The sequence below is a fragment of the Electrona antarctica genome, assembly GCF_951216825.1.
Source record: "Electrona antarctica genome assembly, chromosome: 8".
Lineage (NCBI taxonomy): Eukaryota > Metazoa > Chordata > Actinopteri > Myctophiformes > Myctophidae > Electrona > Electrona antarctica.
Window position 1 is genome coordinate 27303015 of NC_136789.1, and position 22678 is coordinate 27325692.

The following is a 22678-nucleotide window of genomic DNA, read 5'->3' on the forward strand; positions in this document are numbered from 1 at the left end:
AGAGGAGGAAAGAAGTGCGGACAAAGAGATTTGGTGTAGCGGAGGAAAGAAGAGCGGACAAAGAGATTTGGTGTAGAGGAGGAAAGAAGAGCGGACAAAGATATTTGGTGTAGAGAGGGAAAGAAGAGCGGTCAAAGAGATTTGGTGTAGAGGGGAAAGAAGAGCGGACAAAGAGATTTGGTGTAGAGGAGGAAAGAAGAGCGGACAAAGAGATTTGGTGTAGAGAGGGAAAGAAGAGCGGACAAAGAGATTTGGTGTAGAGGGGGAAAGAAGAGCGGACAAAGAGATTTGGTGTAGAGGGGGAAAGAAGAGCGGACAAAGAGATTTGGTGTAGAGGAGGAAAGAAGAGCGGACAAAGAGATTTGGTGTAGAGGGGGAAAGAAGAGCGGACAAAGAGATTTGGTGTAGAGGAGGAAAGAAGAGCGGACAAAGAGATTTGGTGTAGAGAGGGAAAGAAGAGCGGACAAAGAGATTTGGTGTAGAGAGGGAAAGAAGAGCGGACAAAGAGATTTGGTGTAGAGGGGAAAGAAGAGCGGACAAAGAGATTTGGTGTAGAGGGGGAAAGAAGAGCGGACAAAGAGATTTGGTGTAGAGTAGGAAAGAAGAGCGGACAAAGAGATTTGGTGTAGAGGGGGAAAGAAGAGCGGACAAAGAGATTTGGTGTAGAGGGGAAAGAAGAGCGGACAAAGAGATTTGGTGTAGAGAGGGAAAGAAGAGCGGACAAAGAGATTTGGTGTAGAGGGGAAACACTGGTCAACCAAGTAAGTATAGAGGGTTAAAGTTACAATACAATCCATAAGTTGTATTTATGTTATCTCCCTGTCCCTACAGAGAACTACAATATCTAGCACTACCAACAAACTATACAATAAAGATGGTGGCACATCTACAGGTATAGTGTGTGTCCGATCCATTGATCTGTGCTTTAAATAAATTGTCAACCATTACACTAGGGGCTCCATTTTCGTCACCGCTAAACCCCTTATCCCTAAACTTCTTTGCCTTTTTTACTATTTTTAAAAACATTTTTGAATAGTTCAACTAGCCAATCTACATTGACACGTTGTGAGCTTGTAGACTGGCCATTTTAACTATTCAAAAATGTTTAGCAAAATAGTCAAAAAAAGGCAAAGAAGTTTAGGGATAAGGGGTTTAGCGGTGACGAAAATGGAGCCCCAAGTGTCCTTCCCGGCACCAGGGTATAGGGACACCGCCTCCAACCACTGCAGGCGCACTAGTTATTATTGTAACATACTCTGCCATTAAGTTTAAAATAAGTCCTTGATTGTAGCTCTACAAAATGCAGTATTTAATTGGGAAGGCCGAGTACAATACTATTTATCATGCATGTACGTTTATTTTAAAGAGTAATCAGCTCATATTCTATGTCCAATTGTCCCCTCACACAGTGAACATACTGTTAGGTCTCACCTGTTTCCACAATATGGGTGGTGGTTATAGTTCTCCCTGTAACACAAAACAAATGGCTTCAGTCAGGATTCTTTGGTCTGAAACTGTTTTTTAAAAATAAAATAAAAAGCTGATGTGAAGACATGCAGTGGACACTTACTTATGAAGGTGAGTGGGATCTCGACCCACGAAAACCCAGACACAAACTAAAGGAAACAAAAGCAGGTGTGACAGGGATGGGAGGTGATGAGAGTAACACAAACGGATGAAATGGAAAATAACAGATGATTGTTTGGGGATTCAGTGTTAATTTTGAAACCACATTTTTTTATTTCGTTTTAGTCATAGTCTTTTGAATAAAACAAATATTTTGTTTTATTCATATTTTAGTCATCTGAAATGTTTTAGTTTTAGTCTAGTTTTAGTTGAATAAATATAAGATTTTAGCCGACTAAATCTATGGTTGATTTTGTCTACAATTTTTCTTTTTGGCAGGCCTTGATGGTGATGTAATGCCTGATTTTACACTTGGCTGCATGCTGAAATTAGCCGATCTACAAGCTCAAAACACGTTGCAGCATTACGCGTTGTGAACGTGTAGATCTGCTATTTTGAGAGCGCAACACCTGAGCGCAACCAAACATAAAATGACTTGTCTTTTAGTTCTACTGGTCCAGGATCTCTTCACTAGTCCCTCCCTAACATTATAGTCTATAGTTTGTAGTTGAAATTGTCAATATATTTAGTCTTAGTTTTAGTCACCATAGCTTAGTTTTTATTTAGTTTTCGGCAGTGAAAAAAAAAAGTAGTCGACGAAAAATAATTCATCATAGTCGACAAAATGAACACCGATTCCTGCACAGCCACATGAACACATGATGTAATGTCTTTATGTTCCTCCTACCTTTATTTGGATGTACTTGATCAGCTTCTTCAGTAGAAACAGGAAGTCCTCGCGGCCCACGGGAAGGTCTGCGCAATGAAGTCATTATCAGCATAACGTAGTACATCCTACACCAGTGGCTCTTATCGGGGGCCTGGAATTTGCACTGGCCACGAAGTCAGAGCTCAATGCTCTTGTATTAAATAACACAAAACACCCCTATTAAAGGACCATAGCAGTGTTGACATGTAGTTGTCCAACATCAGCCACATACTGTAGTTTGCATTCGGTTAGCCCTAGCCTAGCCCCTTAGATAGCACATTATGTAGACTTAGATAGTATTTTAAACAGACTTATAGCTTGTTACGTAGACAGCTCTAGAATTGCACTTTATGTAGTCATAGCACTTTATAGTACACATGTATAATATATTATATAGTATAGTATGTATAGTTTACATAGATACTCCACTGTTACGTTCTTAGTCTACGCATGATTCATGATAACTACTTTTTATATGTGTGATGTATGCCATGCTTTTGTTATTGCTTAATGTAAGTCGCTCTGGATTAAGAGCGTCTGCTAAATGCCTACATTGTAAATTGTAAATTGTAGTTTGAAGACGGGGCAAACCTCGGTAATGGCTAGAAGTTAAAATGATTACAAGGGGGTCACTGCATGGGGCACTCGTACATAGCTCAGTTGGGCCGCATGGGTCATTTACCCGTGCGATTATTTTCCTTGTTTATTGTAGGTCACCCGCCTGGCCAAGTGTCCGCTAAATTCCTACAAATGAACATTTTTATTGTTCTTAAAGAATGGGTGGTTTACGTACCACAAGGATACAGTATGTTAAAGCAGTGGTTCCCAAACTTTTTCATGTCAAGGACCCCCAAATTGACACTAATTAGCCCTGCGGACCCCCCATTTGAAGAGGTATGCCAGGGACCCCCATAAGAGAATTTTTTTACGGCTCTAGCAGTGATTCTCGACCCGTTTAATTTCAAGGACCCAAATTTAATGGCATTTCTATCTCTGAGACCCCAATTTATATTGTAAAATCAACGGGTCCATTTGGTTCCATTTGTACACTCTCAGAGTTACAGACCCATAAGGGTCCATTTGGTTCCAAACTATCATTTAGCTGGGAACCCTCCGGAACTCCCTCAGGGACCCCTAGGGGTCCCCGGACCCCACTTTGGGAACCCCTGTGTTAAAGAATGAATGACATGGTTCACGTACCACCAGGGTACAGGATGTTCTTCACCACATGGACTACGCCGTTGGTCGCCATCAGGTCGTTGTCAGGCACGTCCACGCTGTTCACATGGATGCTCTTATTCACCTGAGAACACACAACAAACAAACAATCCCTTTGACTGACCAAATCAATTTACCCGAGGACAAAATATACAAACACACATGCACAAACACACTCCCTTATTTGACCTAAAACAAATACACAATCCCTTTGACTGACCACCAGTCAATTCAAATGAGGCGGGGGAAGTGTTGCAGTTCAATGCACCGACTGTCCCGTAAAACACAGTGGATTCCAAACAGTGCAGGGACCTTAGATCAGCTGTATTGTATTTTCAGTGTCTGGGTCCTGGGAGCCGTGCACTGCCGCAACAGACAGACAGAGTGAGCTAGTGATTGATGATGTGTTAAGAGTCCCAGTGCAGTTTAGTCCCGCAGGCAGTCGCAGTAGTTTTTGGTGACACGCTGCCTCCCATTAAAAAAATATAAAAAATGAAGAAAAGAAGTACAGTATATATCCCTGGGGGGAAATTACTTTTCTACATCTGACCCAGCAGCTATGCTGCTAAGTTAGTTAGTTAGTTAGTTAGTTAGTTAGTTAGTTAGTTAGTTAGTTAGTTAGTTAGTTAGATTATCTTCATCATGATTTAACACAGAAGTTATAGAGAATAAAGGTTAACAGATGGGTGGGCCCTGATTGAATGCCTGAGTTGGCCCTGATCCATGCAGAAAAAGTTGGGAACTGCTGGTAGGAGATGGACGGAAGGAAGGACAGATCATCAATCAATCAATCAATCAAAACTTTATTTGTATATAGCACATTTCACACAGCAAGTGCAACCCAATGTGCTTCACAGATTACAAATAGAAGAGACATTAAAAGAAAAAGAAAACAAAGATGGGAAAAAAGAAAACATTTGACATTACAAATAAACATAAACTAAAAAAAGGTATATCTTAAGGTTTCTTGGAAGGAAGAAGACAGATGGAGTGCACAGCTGTCCATCCTCAGCAGTTTGGTACGGGACAACATTAACAAACGCCAAGACACTATACTGCCTCTTTTTTAAATGATAACTGGCTCATGCACTGACTGCACCAATAGCACGTTGTGGGGTTGGCTGGTGCCCCGTTTTCCAAAAGGCCACCTTTCACCCTCTACGACGTGTTCAAGCCAAAGCGCCCCCATTTCTGTCATTACTGCCATTCTTGAATTGCCAAGTTCAATAAATAAATCTCTAATGCAAAGACATATTCACCACTCGTACTGTATAGTTTTAATATACACACACTGGCACACAGCATGGCACGAGGAGGACCCATATGAGTCTCTGTAGCAGACTAAACACAAGATAATGACACGCGTTAGGCATAAATCAATATTACATAAGCTGACATATCTTCAGCCTGAGGTGTCTGTCAGGGCCAGCAGCTATTAGCGATGATAACAGCACTTAACCCATCCTGGGCGGGAACCCCTTTTGGTGTTTTAAGCATTATGTTATTTATACTGTACTTTAGCTATTGAAAAATAGCAGATGAAATATTGAACACCACTGACATAGAAACATAGGTATTTCAGAAAACTGTCAGGATTTAGAAGACATTTATGTTAAATCGAAGTCTAAATGGGTTAAGTTGTAATGGCCGCCCACCACGACCACAACAGTGACTCTAATCATGGTAATAATGACTCTCAGACATCAGGAACATCTGAACAATCTGTACTTTTCTCAGCGCTTCGGACACCACGTGGTCTGGAGGTGAGAATTATACAAACAGGATTCCAGATGCTGGGGTTCCATTGTCAGGGGGGGGGGGAGCAGGGTGACATGTGGATTTTCCATCTGTGGCGGTTAATTTCCTGTAATTTAAATGTCTTCTAAATGGAAGGTCGCTGGAGGTGGACAGGCCCGGGTGAGCGGAGGGGTGTAGAGTTCCACCTCCTCGCTTCGTTCGTTCCAAACCCCTTTTTTCTCGTTCATTAATTTGAGCCGCATTGCTCTCACTGGTGGACAAAACCCCAGTCAAATGTTACCACATTGACTGTACATGTGAAAGTTGCTCTGTCACCTTTGTGCTTGAAGTACTTCTGCTTTATAAGAAAATATTTGTTATAACTATTCAAAGTACTTACTTTAATATATTAGTAGTATTCAAGGCATATCAATGTATTGCTGAGTGCTGTATTTAATTTTTGATATTTTCCACAAATTACTTAAATACAACAGTCCTTACTCATTCCAATCCTCTTTTCTCATTCATTAATTTGAGCCACATTGCACATACTGCGCGCACACACACACACACACACACACACACACACACACACACACACACACACACACACACACACACACACACACACACACACACACACACACACACGCGTCCAGTGGTTAACAAGCTAACCACATGATTTCCATGTAAGTGTCCCATCATTAATCTCCCTCCCTCCCCTCCCCTCCCCTCCTCGCTTCCCGTCTGTATCAACAAGTTCAATCTCCAGACAGCGTCTTCCTGTGTCCACCATGCGGCCCGAGAGCCCGCAGGCCTGAAATGAATCACTGAGTGTCTAGTGTAGACCTGGCGGGAGTCGAGAGGGGGATTGAGGTAAAGGGTGGGAGGTGAAGTAAAAAAAAAATCCCCCCAGAATTGGGGACAGGAAATGTATGGGAATGGGAACATGCTACCACAAAGGTGGAGCAATGAGAGTTTTGGGGTGGGAGTTGGGAGGTTGATGGCATTGACAGAGCGGCCGGGAAGTGGGTGTTCATTATTTTTGGCTTTGCCTCAGAGACGTTGGGCTTTGATCTTTGATACAGATTATAGCGACGTGACGGTAGGAGCAGCGGTGGGGAGGTGAAGGGGGGATGGGGGAGCAGCGGTGGGGAGGTGAAGGGGGGATGGGGGTAGGTGGCGGGGGCTGGGGGGATGGGGGTAGGTGGTGGCGGGGGCTGTTGGTAATGCTACTGTCTACAATGAAGAAGTGGGGAGTGATGAGGTAAGAAGTGGAGGCGCTGGTCTACGGGTCCCACTAAGCCAGCGATTCTTTCTCAGCCCTTTTCATTTCAAGGAACAGTATCGCTTGTACTTTGCAGTACAGTATCGCCTCTTATCCAACGTGCGTTTTACATTCACCCACACGTTGTGCAGAATAGCCTCTACCATGCAAGCCTGCAAGGCACCAACCTGCACATCAGGATCATTTAGGCCAGGGTTCAGTGTCTTGCTCAAGGACAAGGCATGTAACAATATATTGTAAAGTCGATTAAAACCCATTCCAATTTAAATCACGATTAGGAACAAAGCTGAACAAAGCTTCCCTTGAAGATGATTATGTTCCAGAGATGTCCTTCTGAAATATCATCACGAATAACGAATGAGTGAGTAAACTGTAAGACGAAAGTGAAGTTGCAAAGGGGAAGAGTCCAGCCCATGTTAATGATGTTACTAGATAAGAAGAAGCAATTCAGACAAACGTTTCCTGTGTCAGCTAAGAGCTCACCACCACCACACATGGTTATAGCTTCGCTGCCCTGAGGGACACTGAGACAAACACAAGGAGGAAACACACACGCACACGCACACGCACACACACACACACACGTTGAACTAAGCAAGGGTACTTACGGACAAGACTTGTAGGTTCTTTCCTTGCAGGGTCCTGAGCAGGTTGGTGACCCCTCCCTCCAGACCGCCGTTGATGAAGACCCCGTTGCTGACGTGATACAGCAGGATGGTCCGCAGAGCGTTGACGTCACCTGTTGATGTTAGACACAGACGCACGCGCGAGCGCGCACACACACACACACACACACACACACACACACACACACACACACACACACACGCACACACACACACACACACACACACACGTGGTGAATCTGCCTGTGTGTGAGTGTTGCTTTGGAAAACAACATAAACCATCAGATAAACATGAATGAATGAATGAATGAATGAATGAATGAATGAATGAATGATACTAATTCCAGATATACCCAAGTCATTCCCTTGGTTTCCTGTATGGTAGGAACCTTTTTTTAATTTAATTAATTTCTCAGTAAATGTTTCCTCTTAAATATAACAATTGAAAAGGAATGAACATGTATTTGTAAGTCAGCGGTGTTTGATGGTTTTCCACTGTGCATTACACAGTGCCTGTCCCAACATTACAATACATCCACTGAGCAATCCACATCCACCACAGCTATTAAAAAAAACAGCCTCAATTTGGCCCTATATCGCATATGACGGGAGTAGATACTCAGGGTCTGTATCATAATGTATGAACGTATGAATATGGTCAATAATTGTTAAAGGTGTCAAAGGTGAAGTACTGACTTCTGAGCAGATCGAAGTCCTGCTCGGTGAGGCCGCTGAATGCATCGTCTGTCGGGGCGAAGACGGTGTAGGAGCCGTCCTGCTTCAGTAGATCCATCAGGCCAGCACTCTCCATCAAGGACAGGAAAATCCTGTGGAGAGTTTGACCTCTTTATTGATAATAAGATATTAACATTTTGTCACGCCATTATCAAAAGGATAAAACGCAAACAAATCCAGCGGCTTCCATTGCAGTCCTTTATTTCCATTGAGGTCCTTTCGTACTATAATGTAGCCATAACTTTATAGTGTACAATTTACAATGTATGCTCATTTATGCTATAATTATGTGCCCAGTGAATTCAACAGAAATCCAGCAGGTAGCCTTCGAGATATCTTGTTTGGGACAGACCAACGCACTATATCGGACCGACGCACCACGTCGGATATAGCCGCCACCACCCTCCATAGAACCCTGTTGGCCCGCCAGCAAACCATAATAATTAGTATATCAAGTTAAATCCAATAGAAAGTACTAGTAATGTCAATGATTCTCACTTGAAGCGTCCGTCAGCCAACAGGATCTGGTAGATGGAGGCCTGCGCTGGCTTGATGAGGGAGTTCATGAGATGGAGCGCTCCGTTGCTGCCCTCCTTGCTGCCGCGCAGCATGCACGAGTTCTCTATGCACACGGCCTGCAGGGTGGATACAGTATTCACATGTAAGCTAGTTCTATCTTTGGGACCTCCAATTTATATTGTAACATCAATGTTGATTTGACTCTCAAGTTACAGGCCCATAAGGGTCCGTTTGGTTCCTAACTATCATTTAGCTGGTGGGGACCCCCTGGAACTCCCTCAAGGACCCCTGGGGGGGTCCCCGGATCCCACTTTGGGAACCACTGATTTAAACAATATAGTGAAGCATGGAGCACATCATCCACACATGGAGGTTCTGGCTCAGTGGAACAGAACAACCGAGAGGTCTAAGTGGGTCAAATGAGAGCCATGCATGCGGGACGATATGTTAACCATCAGATAAGGGACACGTACACCGCGTTGTGCCAAGAGCCGTGCTAATTAGCTGTTTTACTGCATTTGTTTATACGCTCAAAGACATGGATTGTGTTAACAGTTTGGCACGAGCTTCCTAATGGATTTCAGATTGATAGTGTTACCCCCGTGCAGCCTCGCTCTCCACTGTCCTCTGTTGCTACAGGACGATAATCGTCTGTGACATTGAAATCACATGGCTGCACATATACACATATACTGTATAGTAGACCACACACACGCACACGCACACACACACACACACACACACACACACACACACACACACACACACACACAATTAAACAGACATGTTCACAGTCACACTTGCGTGTGATCCCCCACACACGGAACACATTAAAAGGCATAAGTATTACACATACTGAACATGATTTACACAGTCGCTCATTAATTAATTATTAGTGTCTCAATGAGCATGATTTGCAGTGACTCGCTAGTGTACCTCCAGGTGTTCATGATTTACACTAAGTGCCTAAAATGTGCATAATTTACAGTGACTCAAGTTGCCTGTATATGATTTACAGTGACTCAGCGCACATGATATCCACCAGTGGTTCCCAAACGTTTTCATGTCAAGGACCCCCAAATTGACACTAACCAGCCCACGAACCCCCATTTGAAAAGATATGCCAGGGATGTCCCCATAAGATAAGATTTTTACAGCTCTAGCAGTGATTCTCAACCAGTTTAATTTCAAGGACCCCCAGTTTGACATGCATTCGTCTACGGACCCACTGAATGGCATTTCTATCTCCGGGACCCCAATTTATATTGTAAAATCAATGTTAATTTAACTCCGAGAGTGTACAAATGGAACCAAATGGACCCATTAGGGTTCATTTGGTTCCATTTGTACACTCTCAGAGTTACCAACCCATAAAGGTCCCTGCACACTGGACGTGTTTTCAGATTTTTAGCTGCGTTTTTCTGTGTGCAACCACCTTAAGGGTCCATTTGGTTCCAAACTATCATTTAGCTGGGGACCCCCTGGAACCCCCTCAAGGACCCCTACAGTGACTCACGGTGCGGTAGATGAAGACTCGCAGCAGTTTTCCTGCAATCGTCTCCAGCAGCTGTCCGTTGTACAGTTCACTCAGCGTGACCTTGAGCTTCAGGATGTGATTCTCCAGGATGACCTTCAGCAAGCTCTGGTCTATCGACATCACCTCGTCTGATGCACGCACACGCACACGCACACGCGCACACACACACACACACACACACACACACACACACACACACACACACACACACACACACACACACACACACACACACACACACACACACACACACACACACACACACACACACGCGCGCGCGCGCGGAAAGTGCAGATTCAAATCAAAATTTGTAGTACAGTGACAGTCAACTAACTTCTGTGTTGTTCTCACTAATAAAATACTCAATAAAAAGTGACACATTTTGGATTTTAGACTATCATCATATTATGTCTAATATTATACTGAGAACATGAAAAACCATGGATGGGAGTGTGTTAATGTATACAGCATCACACACAAAGGTATCTTCTATAAGTGGCTGTTGTTAAACTCACCAGTGAAGGCAGCGTTGAGCGGAGCCAGCAGTGTGTACTCTGTCCCTGGACTCATGGCCGCTGAGAGCCCCAGTTCTGACACCATGTCACTGAATGTGCTCTCTCTCTCTCCAACCAACTCCATCACCTCCTTGGCTGAGAGAGAGAGAGAGAGAGAGAGAGAGAGAGAGAGAGAGAGAGAGAGAGAGAGAGAGAGATCATAGGATCATAGAGCTTACCCAGAAGTTTCGCAATAAAAATAATAATCAAGTAAAAAGTTACAATACATTGTAACAAGTAATACAATAAAACAAATTACTTCTTATTTATCTTATCTTATCTTATTCTTCAAGTATAACATAGGTTCTTGGGGTTACGTTCCTCCATGCTGCGTCACAACAAGAATAAAAAAGCAATAAAATAATAGTCGGCCTATAGCCTAGTAAAAACCTTACTAAAATAAAAGGCCTAACCAACAATGAGGTGGAATTATAGGGGGGGGAATAAAAGCCACCTCTAGACTTAATAAACTTAAATGAACAATTAACTTTTCCGTTACGGCCTTGTATTGTATGCTGATCTGTGTTATTTTAAACGGTTTTTAACCTTCTAGATAAGTTTAGTATTGTTGTGTACGTTATGTACGTTTGTTAAGTATGTTATGTACTGTATGCTGATCTGGGTTATTTTAAAACTGCTTTTAACCTTTTAGATACGTTTAGTAATGTAATGTTTTTATGTATGTGTATTATGGAGCACCCCAACCTAAGTTTTTCACAGTGCATGTACAGTACTTGTACATCCTTGAATCTAAACTGGACCTGAGCTGCCTCTGTACTTCTGGTGAGCTGGTAGAATTGCTATGTATAGCATTTTATGTAGACTTATAGCTTTGTATGTAGACATAGCACTATAAAGTACACATGCATAGTTCCATTATATAGATATTCCACTGTTATGTTCTTAGCTTACCCAGGTGAAAAAGTAATGTGTTTTAATATATTAAAAATATACTTTTAGTACGTTTATTATACTGAAGGTATACTTTTGTACTAAAAGTATATTGGTACTTTTGTCAAAGCATGCTAACAGTACATTTTTTTCCAATACATTTTTTTTTCAAAAATGTATTCTGATAATGTTAAGTTTTTGTTGAACTTAAGTACATTTAATTTTAAATATATTTTAAACTATTGTATTTTAAGTACTCCTAGGAAAGTATCCTCAATATGCACTTATCTTAAGATATACTATAATATGCATATAAAAAGTATACTTTTCACAAATACAAACAAAATATGTTCAAGTATACATTTTTGTAAGTATGTTAATGCCCAATGTATTGAAGTTTCACTTAATTATACTTCATAAAAGTACATTTTTCATCAGTGCATTTATAGTATAAGGCTGACAAAGTATACAGAAAAAGCATTACATTTAAAGTTTACTTTAGTCTACTTTATTTTAAAGTATACTATTCATGAATGTTCCTGGATGCTATTAGAAATATATTTCTTACATTATATTTGTAATTTATTGTTATTAAGTGAATTCAAAATATATTTATATAAAGCACATTACATGTCAACATAAATTAATTTGTAATTTGTTTAAGTGTACTAAACAAAAATATAAAATGTAATTTTTAAAAGTGTATTCAAATAATGTTTATCTTTTGTTCAACTTAAGTACCTTTCCTTTAAAATATATTTTAAATGATTATATTTTGAGTGTATTCAAATATACTTATATTGGTGGCTAGAGGAAGTCCATTTCCCAGCATGCACTGGGGTGCCAAGGACTGTCTGTTATTGTTCTTATTTGTGGTGTTATTTGAATATTATAATGCATATTGGCGTTATTTTATGGGTCATTGTGTTTAGTGTTTTGTTAGTGTTTTTTGGTGATTTATGTTGTTTTATGTAATTTGTTTAGTAAAACCATGAATGTAAATGTCTGTTAATTTGGCCAGTCTCTCTCATACAGTATGTGTAGTATCTGTTGGATTGGGTTTGTTGTTGATGGTTGCTCCAACAAATAGTTGTAGTGGCTTTTGCAGGCAACTATACCTCAAGCCTATACAATATGACAAATTGTCAATTTTTGGCATATTCTTTTTTTAAGAATATATGCAAATTTATAGTATATTGAATATACTCATTTGTACTAAATAAATATCTATAGTAATAGTAGTATAGTAATTATGCTCAAAATATACTTGGAGTATACTTTCAATAGTTTCTAGCAAGTATACTAGCAATGTAATAATAATGTTACACAAACATACTTTAATTGTAATAATCATATATTTTAAATTAATTGTCTGTGTACTTGTAGTGAGTTTAAATGCGTTATTATTACATTACTACTTCAAACTATTAAAAGTATACTTCAAATGAATTTATTACATACTCGTATATTTGTAATACATTGATAGTATATTTTAAGCATAATTGCAATATACTCTATATATTTATTTAGTACTTGATATGTATTGTTAATGCACTATAAATGTAATGATAGTATACTTTAATATACTTAAAGGGGAAAACCACCCATTTTCAACATTTTACTATGTCATTAATATACCTTAGAGCTGTTGTGTGGAAATAAGAAAAAAGTCCCCCCATGCTGTGTTTCCTAGAACTGTAAGTATGAAAAAAATCATTAACATGGTGAAACACATCTTTATGACATCATCAAGATGTGTTTCACCATGTTAATGGTTTTTTTCAGATCTCCAGTTCTAGGAAACACAGAGTGGGGGGGACTTTTTTATTATTTCCACACAACAGCTCTAAGGTATATTAATGACATAGTAAAATGTTGAAAATGAGTGGAATGCCCCTTTAATGACACCAGCAAAAGTGTACTGTGCTGTACTTAATTTGTAATTAAATTGTATTTCTTTCGGGGGGGGAAATACATTAAAATATATTTAAAATATGTTTAAATATATCTTTAGTGCAACTTTAGTGCAACTAAGTACAACTTAAATTTTTTGAAAATAATACATTTATATAATAAATGTACTATACTTTAGTATATTTCTTTTTCACCTGGGTACGTATGATTCATGATAACTACTTTTTATGTATGTGATGTATTGCCATGCTTTTTGTTCTAGCTTAATGTAAATCGCTCTGGATTAAGAGCGTCTGCTAAATGCCTAAAATTGTAAAATTATAAAATTGTTATGTGTGGCTATAATGTTCCCCCTCAGAATATGAACGCCGGGGTTCAAGAGGTCAAAATCGTTTAGATCCCCACAAAAGGTGCTTCTTACCCGAGTTGGGGATGAGCACCTGGTCGATGAGGTGGATGACGCCGTTGGTGGTGACGATGTCCTTCTTCAGCACCATCTTGATGCCGTTGACCGTCAGGCTGTCGCCGTCGCAGCCGATCTCTATCGTGCTGCCCTCCGCCGTCTCATACACCGTGCCCGCCATGATGGCCTCCGAGCACTGGACGCTGTTCAGACGATGGTAGTTCACCAGCGCTGGGAGAGGCAGACAGAGAGAGAGTTTTATACCAAGCCAAGCGGTGTTGATTTCATCGACTACAACTATGACGAAAGATGTTCGTCGACTACTGACAAAAACAAAATAAAAACTACATAAACTAAGACAACATATTGACAATTCGTCAAACAAATAAAAACTAGACTAAAACATTAGGGAGGGACTAGTGGAGATGAGATCCAGTAGAACTAAAAGACAAGACATTTTATGTTTGGTTGCGCTCGGGTGTTGCTCTCTGAAAATAGCAGATCTAATGTTGTGAGCTTGTAGATGCTAGCTATTTTCAGCATGCAACAAAGTGCAAAACCATGCAGCCATTACAACGCCATCAAGACCTGACAAAATAAAGATTTTGTCGACAAAATCAACTGTACATTATAGTCGATTTATATCTTATAGTTGGCTGACTAAAACTACAACTTTTCATATGACTAAAAATATGACTAAAACTAAATCAAAACTTGCTGTCAAAATTAACAATAAATAAAATAAATACTGCTGTTGACTGCTGTCGACCTATATGGATGTAACTGTTATGGATGTTATGGACAGAACATTGCTTTTTATAATTCCGTAAGATTAAGACTAAATTGCAAAGTAACAGCTCTGTTTACACATGTATTCATTCCAATTTAATTATACATTATGTTGTTTTGTTTTGATTGTTTCGTTCCACTTTTGCTTTGGCAATGTAAACGTATGATTTCTCATGCCAATAAAGCTCCTTTGAATTGAATTGGAGAGAGAGAAAGAGAGAGAGAGAGAGAGAGAGAGAGACAGAGAGATAATTAAAAGAGAAAACTAGCTAATGAGGTTCTGCACTTTCAAAGACTGCACTTTCATAAACCACTGCCCTTTTGATTAAAATTGATGTCCGTTAATCTACTTCTACTTTGCTTACATAACCCAATGGTTTACAGTAAGTAATCATTACGGAACTTGGACTGAATTTGTACATGTGCAATTAGACACGCACGCACGCGCGCGCGGAAGCACACACACGCGCACACGCACACACACACACACACACACACACACACACACACACACACACACACACACACACACACACACATACACGCACACACGCACAGTCGCACGCACACACGCGCACACATACACACACACACACACAGTCACACACACACACACACACACACACACACACACTACACACACACACGGCGCTCTTCTGTCATGGAGGAAATATTTAGTTCTGTCAACATTTAGATATGGGATTACACCTCTAACCCAGTCCAACTGTCAAAACGGGGAGCGAGGCGAGCTGGCCCGTATATAGAAACAGTCCCATACACATTTAATTACGACCCTCGGCCCTTCCAAAGCCCTCCAAACCTCAGAGGCAATCAGAGGATTATTGTTAGCAGCGCTTGGGGCTTTTCAGACCGGTCGCTTACTGTACAGTGTTGCTGTCAGGCAGAAACCCTGTGCCTCAACGTTTTCATAAAGCAATGCCTGCCTTTTTGATGCTGCAGTGTCAGCTAAAAGTAGAAAATCAAGCTGATATATACGACTTCGATCATCGCCTATTTTTACTTTCTTTTCTTTTCAGTAAAGTTAAAGTGTTAAAGTCTGTACGTGGGTTCTCCAAGCAGATATATACATGCTCACACTGCGTCACTGCGCTTGTAGATCTGCTATTTTTGAAAACATTTTGGACAATCTTGCCCTTTCTGGCACAACACATTTTCAGTTGGGGGGGTCCACGGTCACAAAGAAATTATAATTCAAAAAATATATAATTTTGACACAAAGAAAATGGAGAACTACTGATTTAGAAGGCATTTGTAGAATCATTGTGGACATAACTAAAGAATGCATGTGGACATACAAGGTTTTCACCGACAGCGATGGTGGCTCAAACCCATCCCGTCCCCTCCCTGCCAACGGGCCGACAGACAGACAGACAGACACAGCCATCTTGACTTTGGACGCGGTTCTGACGCGGCTTGGCTTGTTAACCGGTCTGCCGACTGTCTGAGAATCTATCTGAGGTCGTAGCACTGTGGGCTGCTATGGGTTCTGTTTTAACCACATGCTTAGCAGCACACCGCAAACCCACTTCATCATGATGGGAGCAGCGAGAGTCCTGCTGGCTGGCCAGCCGCGCGCCTCTGCAGATAAGCAGACAAGCTGCTGACACTGTGGAGACAAATGTCTCCCGGTCTCGTATACGTGACTTATGGGGGAGTGTAAGTTAAGTGATGTGTGTGTGTGTGTGTGTGTGTGTGTGTGTGTGTGTGTGTGTGTGTGTGTGTGTGTGTGTGTGTAAGTCTTAGTGCCTTAGTGTACCCATTCTACATACTGTGAATACAATTTTCGATCATTCAATCAATGTGTGTGCGACTGTGTGTGTAGTGTGAAGCGGTGAGGGAATACTCAGATTATTTGCTCAAGTAAAAGTAACACAATACTATGTTACAAGTAAAAGTAACAGTACCACAATACTATGTTACAAGTAAAAGTAACAGTACCACAATACTATGTTACAAGTAAAAGTAACAGTACCACAATACTATGTTACAAGTAAAAGTAACAGTACCACAATACTATGTTACAAGTAAAAGGCCAGTATTCCAAATTTCACTTTCATTTCAAGTAAAAGTGCAAAGGTTTTGATATCAAGTTCCAAAGTAAAAGTAGGCTACTCAGATTTTCCAAATTTGAAAATATTTTTACAAGCTCATGACAACACGGCTTGATCGGCTATTTTAGAATAGTTTAAATGTAGGCTAATACAGGGCTTAGTTGGTTAATGTATGTTGTAAAATAACTTTCTAAATCTAGTAAAGTAACTAGTAATTCAAAATGTCAAATAATTGTAGTGGGGTAATATAAAGTATAAAGTATTGAAAAATAGCCTGGCATAGTGGCATACTCAAGTACCGTCAAATATAAAAGTACAGTACTGCCACTGAGGTGGTAGGGGGGGGGGGGTCCAGGGGGGGGGGGGTAAATTCAACGCACGCGTTTAGGGTAAACACGCGCGTTTTTTGCGCGAAAAGCCTGGTGTAGCTTGGCCGTTAGCCTCTCAGGCCTAAGACTTTGAATATTTTGTTGCCGTTGGATAAGATTTTGTCCACAATAAGAGACGAACATTAATCAAAATAACAATTCTTCTACATTCTCTAATTGTATAGACTTCTTGTAAATTAAGTAATGCAGTTGTTTAACAGCAATTTAACTCTTGCGAGCGAAAAATGAAACCAAATGGACCCTTCTGGGTCCATTTGGTTTCATTTTACGCTCTCAAGAGTTAAAGGTCTATGAGGGTCCATTTGGTTACCAACTCTCCAGCATTTAGCTGGGGACCACCTGGATCCCCCTCAAGGACCACTGGTGGTCCCCGGACCACTGGTTGAAAACCACTGCATTAGATGATGGTTCACCGGATTTTGCCGTTTGTGCACCACCACCAAACACCATAAAACCGCCATTAAACTTTTCATGTCACGCACCCCCTAGCGCTAGCATGACTGAAGCAAAATGTGACAGAAGTAGCATGTTCTTAAAGGACCACTTCATCACTTTTCAACCTATCTTATAGGTCCTCAATAATAATCATGATAAAATGGCACGATTTTTTTCTACTCAGTCTGTGTCTCATAGGAGGGCTGTGGGCAGTTTAGAACCCGTCTTTCAGTGACATCATTAGGCAGATTTTTTTTAAACAAGATTTGTTTTGTTTGTTTGACCTCTCAGTCATGCTAGTCTAGAGGGCGTTTGTGCACCACATGGCGGTCAAGCTACACCAGGCTTTTCTCGCGAGTTTACCCCAAACGTGCGGCGCGTGCGTGCGTTTTTTAAAAATAGGACTGGACCTAAATTAAACGCACGCGCGGGGGTAAATGCGTGCGTTTTGTGCGCGAAAAGCCTGGTGTAGCTTGGCAGTAAGGTGCACGCATCACAGTTTGGGACCCCCTGGCATAAATTAAAGCACACTCAATTCAGGATGCAGTCAAGGACCCGTAAGCCATTAAAACAGGGAAAGTGACATTATTTTATGCTTTGAATATTCAACATGTGTGCAAATCTTTTAGTATAATAATTTTTTAAAGTGAACATTTTTTTTAACTCCAATCTTTGCTCCTGGGAGTCCCTGGAACAAAATATTTTGAGACGGGGGTTGGCGGCAAAAAAGGTACTTGACACTGCAGGTTTGAGCACCATAACTTTGCTAACTGTGGTCTGTGGGACAGGGTCTGTTAATTGTCCCCAGCACTAGACTCAAAACAAAAGGTGACCGAGCCTTTCAGGTTGTAGCACCCACACTATGGAACGCTCTTCCTCAGGCCCTGAGATCAGCAGTTTCAGTAGATATTTTTAAGAACAAGCTTAAAACATTACTATTTGCACAGGCATTTCCAGATGTTTCATGATTTCATGATTTTTCCATGTGGCTATCGCTAATTTGCTGTTTGCTTTGAGATCAATAATGTATTGGCTGTTTTTCTGCTCTGTACTATTCTGTTTTTATTCTGCTTGTTATTGTTTTTGTTTTCTATTTCCTGCATGTAAAGCACTTTGTGAGATTTCTCTGTGAGAAGTGCTATACAAATAAAATTGACTTACTTACTAACTTAACGTAATCTTCAGTGAGGTTTACCTTGCATAACAGCCTGGTCTCCCATGACCCGCTCCATGTATCCTGCTTCCAGCTTCTCAAAGGCCTTGTTGGTGGGAGCGAACAGGGTGTAGTGGCCAGGCTGGCCCAGCTTCTCCATCACACCAGAGGCCAGAGCCACAGCCTTTTGGAGAGACGACCAAGAAGAATGTTCAGAACCGGACGGACACACACACACACACACACACACACACACACACACACACACACACACACACACACACACACACACACACACACACACACACACACACACACACACACACACACACACACACACACACACAGGTTTTGGCATGTGAATGTAACTGCCACACGTATTTATTTGTATGAATCTAAAACTGCTGCTGCTGAGAGGAAATTGGTCACAAGCAGGCACACGGAATGCAGTTTTACAGTGCAGTTTTTTTTTTTTTTTTTTTTAATTTTTATCCCTCGATTTTGTAACTCTCTACACACCCTCCGCCAACCTAGTCCCCATATATGGGGGACATGGGGAGAGCAACGGACTTGAACTCATGCTTCCTTCCTGCCTGAGTGTCCAAGTTGCTCCTTTACACGTGACAGGGAGGAGTTTCCCTGGTTGGACGTAGCGCGTGGAAGGAACACGTTATTCCAACCAGTTCCTTTCCCCTCCATCAGGCGCCCGGCTGGCCAGGGGGAGGCAGTTTGTTTAGAGACCAGGATTACTGCATGTTTTTGTGAGGGTACCTACCCTAGGGGACACGGGGAGAACATGCAAACTCCGCACAGAAAGGCCCTTTCGCCAACCCCGCCTCGGGTATGGGCACTGATGACGCGGAGGAGGAAACACGCCGCAGTTTTTATAAAGATTTACAAACAGCGCTGCAGCTCCTTGTTACTTGTATTACATGGATTTATTTCAAAGAGATGAGGGCTCGGTGAGGGCTAGACGTATTGATCCAGAATCCCTTGAGTCACCAAAGAGAGCCTGTCAATGCTAGACGTATTGATCCTGTCGATGCTAGACGTATTGATCCAGAGAGCATGTCGATGCTAGACGTATTGATCCGGAATCCCTTGTGGAATACAAAATGACGCCACTCTCAATGGGATCTTACGCTGAAGGAAGTGAGGTCATCGTCCACTTCCAGGACGTCCTGGATGGTGTTGCCCACGGCGCTGATGACTCTGTCGATGACGTGCACCACGCCGTTGGTCGACACCTGGTTGCCATGGATGATCCTGGCACAGTTTACTGTCACCACCTGCACAGGGACAGAGAGGGAGGCTTTTATACACTTTGAGACCCGAGACTAGATTCTACAAAATGTCTTCTAATTTTCTTAAAATCCTATGATTCTATATCAGTGGTTATAAAACAATTTCAAGCCAAGGACCCCCAGAATTATCTGTTTTTGGGCGCGGACGTCCATATGAAAATATTTTGCTGACAAAGATAAACAAAGGTAAAAGTTTACTAACTCACTTATTTAACTATGGTTAAATGTCTGAAATAAGCAAACACAAAACAATTAATAGTCAACGAAGCTATCGATGAAATCTATGCAAAGGCTTAAAATGCAATCTTATTTTTCTACGATATGTAGTAGGGGACCTTACTTAGGGTCAAAACTAATGTATGAAAAGAGGTGTGTATTAAATCAGTGGTTCCCAAATGTTTTCATGTCAAGGACCCCTAAATTGACACTAATTAGCCTGTGGACCCCATTTGAAAATATATGCCATGCAAGGGCATATGCAAGGGCAGAGAAGATTTCTACTGCTCTAGCAGTGATTCTCAACCATTTTAATTTCAAGGACCCCAGGTTTGACATGAATTAGGCTATGGTCCCCCATGTAATGACATTTCAATCTCTGGGACCCCGATGTATATTGTAAAGTCAAAGTTAATTTAACTCTGAGAGTGTACATTTTTACACTCTCTGAGTTACAGACCCATCAGGGTCCATTTGGTTCCTAACTATCATTTAGCTGGGGACCCCCTGGAACTCTCTCAAGGACCCCTAGGGGTCCCCGTACCCCACTTTGGGAACCACTGTATTAAATGACAATGACGAGGTTTCAAATGTCTTCTGGATGCTTAGTGATCACAGAGAGCGACTGACTGACCCCGTTGGAGTAGTGGTTGATGAGGAGGCCCAGGTCGTTGTACATGGAGGTCAGCGACAGGTCGTTCTTCAGGTCCTTGGTGAGGAGACGGCGGTTCACCATGTGGTAGTGGAGAGCGTTGTACAGCTCGATGTTCACGTTGCTCACCAGCGCCGAGCGCAGACTCTGCACACACACATCACACACACATCAATGTTCACGTTGCTCACCAGCGCCGAGCGCACACTCTACACACACACATCACACACACATCAATGTTCACGTTGCTCACCAGCACCGAGCGCACACTCTACACACACACATCACACACACATCAATGTTCACGTTGCTCACCAGCGCCGAGCGCACACTCTACACACACACATCACACACACATCAATGTTCACGTTGCTCACCAGCGTCGAGCGCACACTCTGCACACACACATTCTCAATGGCGAAAACACAAACTTTGGCACCACGTATTAAATAAAAAAAAAAACATTGTTTTGATTTTTTTTTCAAAGACGTCCACAGACTGCCCGTGCAGTAATACCAAAGACGTCCACAGACGTCTTGGGCACAAAATGTGTTTTAACAAATACAATCATACAAATAGTGAACCATGTAGTGCTACTCACAGGATCCAGCAGGTCCCAGGCGTCATTGCTCGGGGCGAACATGGTGAAGGAACCCTTGCCTTCGATCTCCTCTCTCAGCTTGGAGATGTCCGAGTACTGCTGGGTGGCCGTGGCCTTCACCAGGCCCAGGGTGCCGTACACATGATCGATAGGAGCCACTATAGACGGCCAACCAGAGAACAGGACATGGTTTCACTTAACCAATTAAAGTCATTCAGGATGTATTGTCTTTATCTGAGATCCCAGGTTCCCGATAAACCTTATTTTAGTGGCCAATATAAATGCTGTCTTTAACGGATGAACAACAGTGTTACTTGACCTGAAATTTGATAATTGATTGTGATTGAAATGGAATGTGAGCTAAGTCTATATGCAGTAATTTTAAACTAGGCTTTCTACGCCTTGAGGGCACAGATTAATTGGAGACAACACAGCAGTGGTGGAATAAATACTTATTTTTCGTTTTACTTAAGTAACCTTTACTTAAGTAAAACAAAAACAAAAAAACAATACCAATACCACAATGCCCAGTTACAAGTAAAAGTCCGGTATTCAAACGTGTACTTCAGTATAATGTACAAAAGTATTGGCATCAATACTAAACTTAAAAGTACTCATGATGCAGAATGTCCCCATTCATAGGTTTTCAAAAAACGGCAGATCTACAAGCTCACAACACGTCACAAACTCGCGATGCAGCGCATTTTGAGCTTGTAGATCGGCTATTTTCAAATAGTATTGTACTTGAGTACACATTGTATGTATTGTTTACTTACCTGGAGGATTTCCAATTCTCAATACTGTAAATTCTATTGTAATTTCTACTCCACTACATCTCAGAGGCAAATATTGGACTTTTCAAGTCATTGTAATGGAGTAAAAAGTACAATTATTTGCCTCTGAGATGTAGTGGAGCAGATTTAACAGTAGAATTAACAGAATTGAGAATTAGAAAAACTCCAGTAACAAGTAAACAATACGTACAATTTGTAGTCAAGTACATTACTTGAGTACATGTACTTGAGTGAGCCACTGACCTGCAGGACAGCCCTTCATGCCTTCCAGCTTGATGTAACCAGGACAGCACTCGTACAACACCATCCTGTCAACACACACACAAACAGCTTCATGTAACCAGGACAGCACTCGTACAACACCATCCTGTCAACACACACACAAACAGCTTCATGTAACCAGGACAGCACTCGTACAACACCATCCTGTCAACACACACACAAACAGCTTCATGTAACCAGGACAGCACTCGTACAGCACCATCCTGTCAACACACACACAAACAAACAGCTTCA

General features: G+C 41.4%; 1 protein-coding gene across 6 annotated transcripts in view; it reads right to left on the reverse strand.

Moving 5' to 3' along the window:
* postna (periostin, osteoblast specific factor a) overlaps positions 1–22678 on the reverse strand; it is a 63667-nt gene that overhangs the window by 16092 nt on the left and 24897 nt on the right. For 5 of the 6 annotated variants that reach the window (XM_079508768.1, XM_079508771.1, XM_079508770.1 and 2 more), the window contains exons 3-17: positions 22406–22470; positions 21369–21526; positions 20750–20914; positions 19738–19884; positions 18638–18779; positions 13776–13988; positions 10511–10645; positions 9975–10123; positions 8438–8574; positions 7901–8031; positions 7187–7317; positions 3536–3638; positions 2315–2382; positions 1571–1616; positions 1432–1467 (exon numbers count right to left, since the gene is read on the reverse strand). In XM_079508768.1, the coding sequence (XP_079364894.1) occupies positions 1432–1467; positions 1571–1616; positions 2315–2382; positions 3536–3638; positions 7187–7317; positions 7901–8031; positions 8438–8574; positions 9975–10123; positions 10511–10645; positions 13776–13988; positions 18638–18779; positions 19738–19884; positions 20750–20914; positions 21369–21526; positions 22406–22470 (1826 nt within the window). Of the gene's footprint in view, positions 1–1431; positions 1468–1570; positions 1617–2314; positions 2383–3535; positions 3639–7186; positions 7318–7900; positions 8032–8437; positions 8575–9974; positions 10124–10510; positions 10646–13775; positions 13989–18637; positions 18780–19737; positions 19885–20749; positions 20915–20937; positions 20977–21368; positions 21527–22405; positions 22471–22678 lie in introns of all 6 variants that reach the window. The other variant, XM_079508767.1, reaches the window with a different exon arrangement.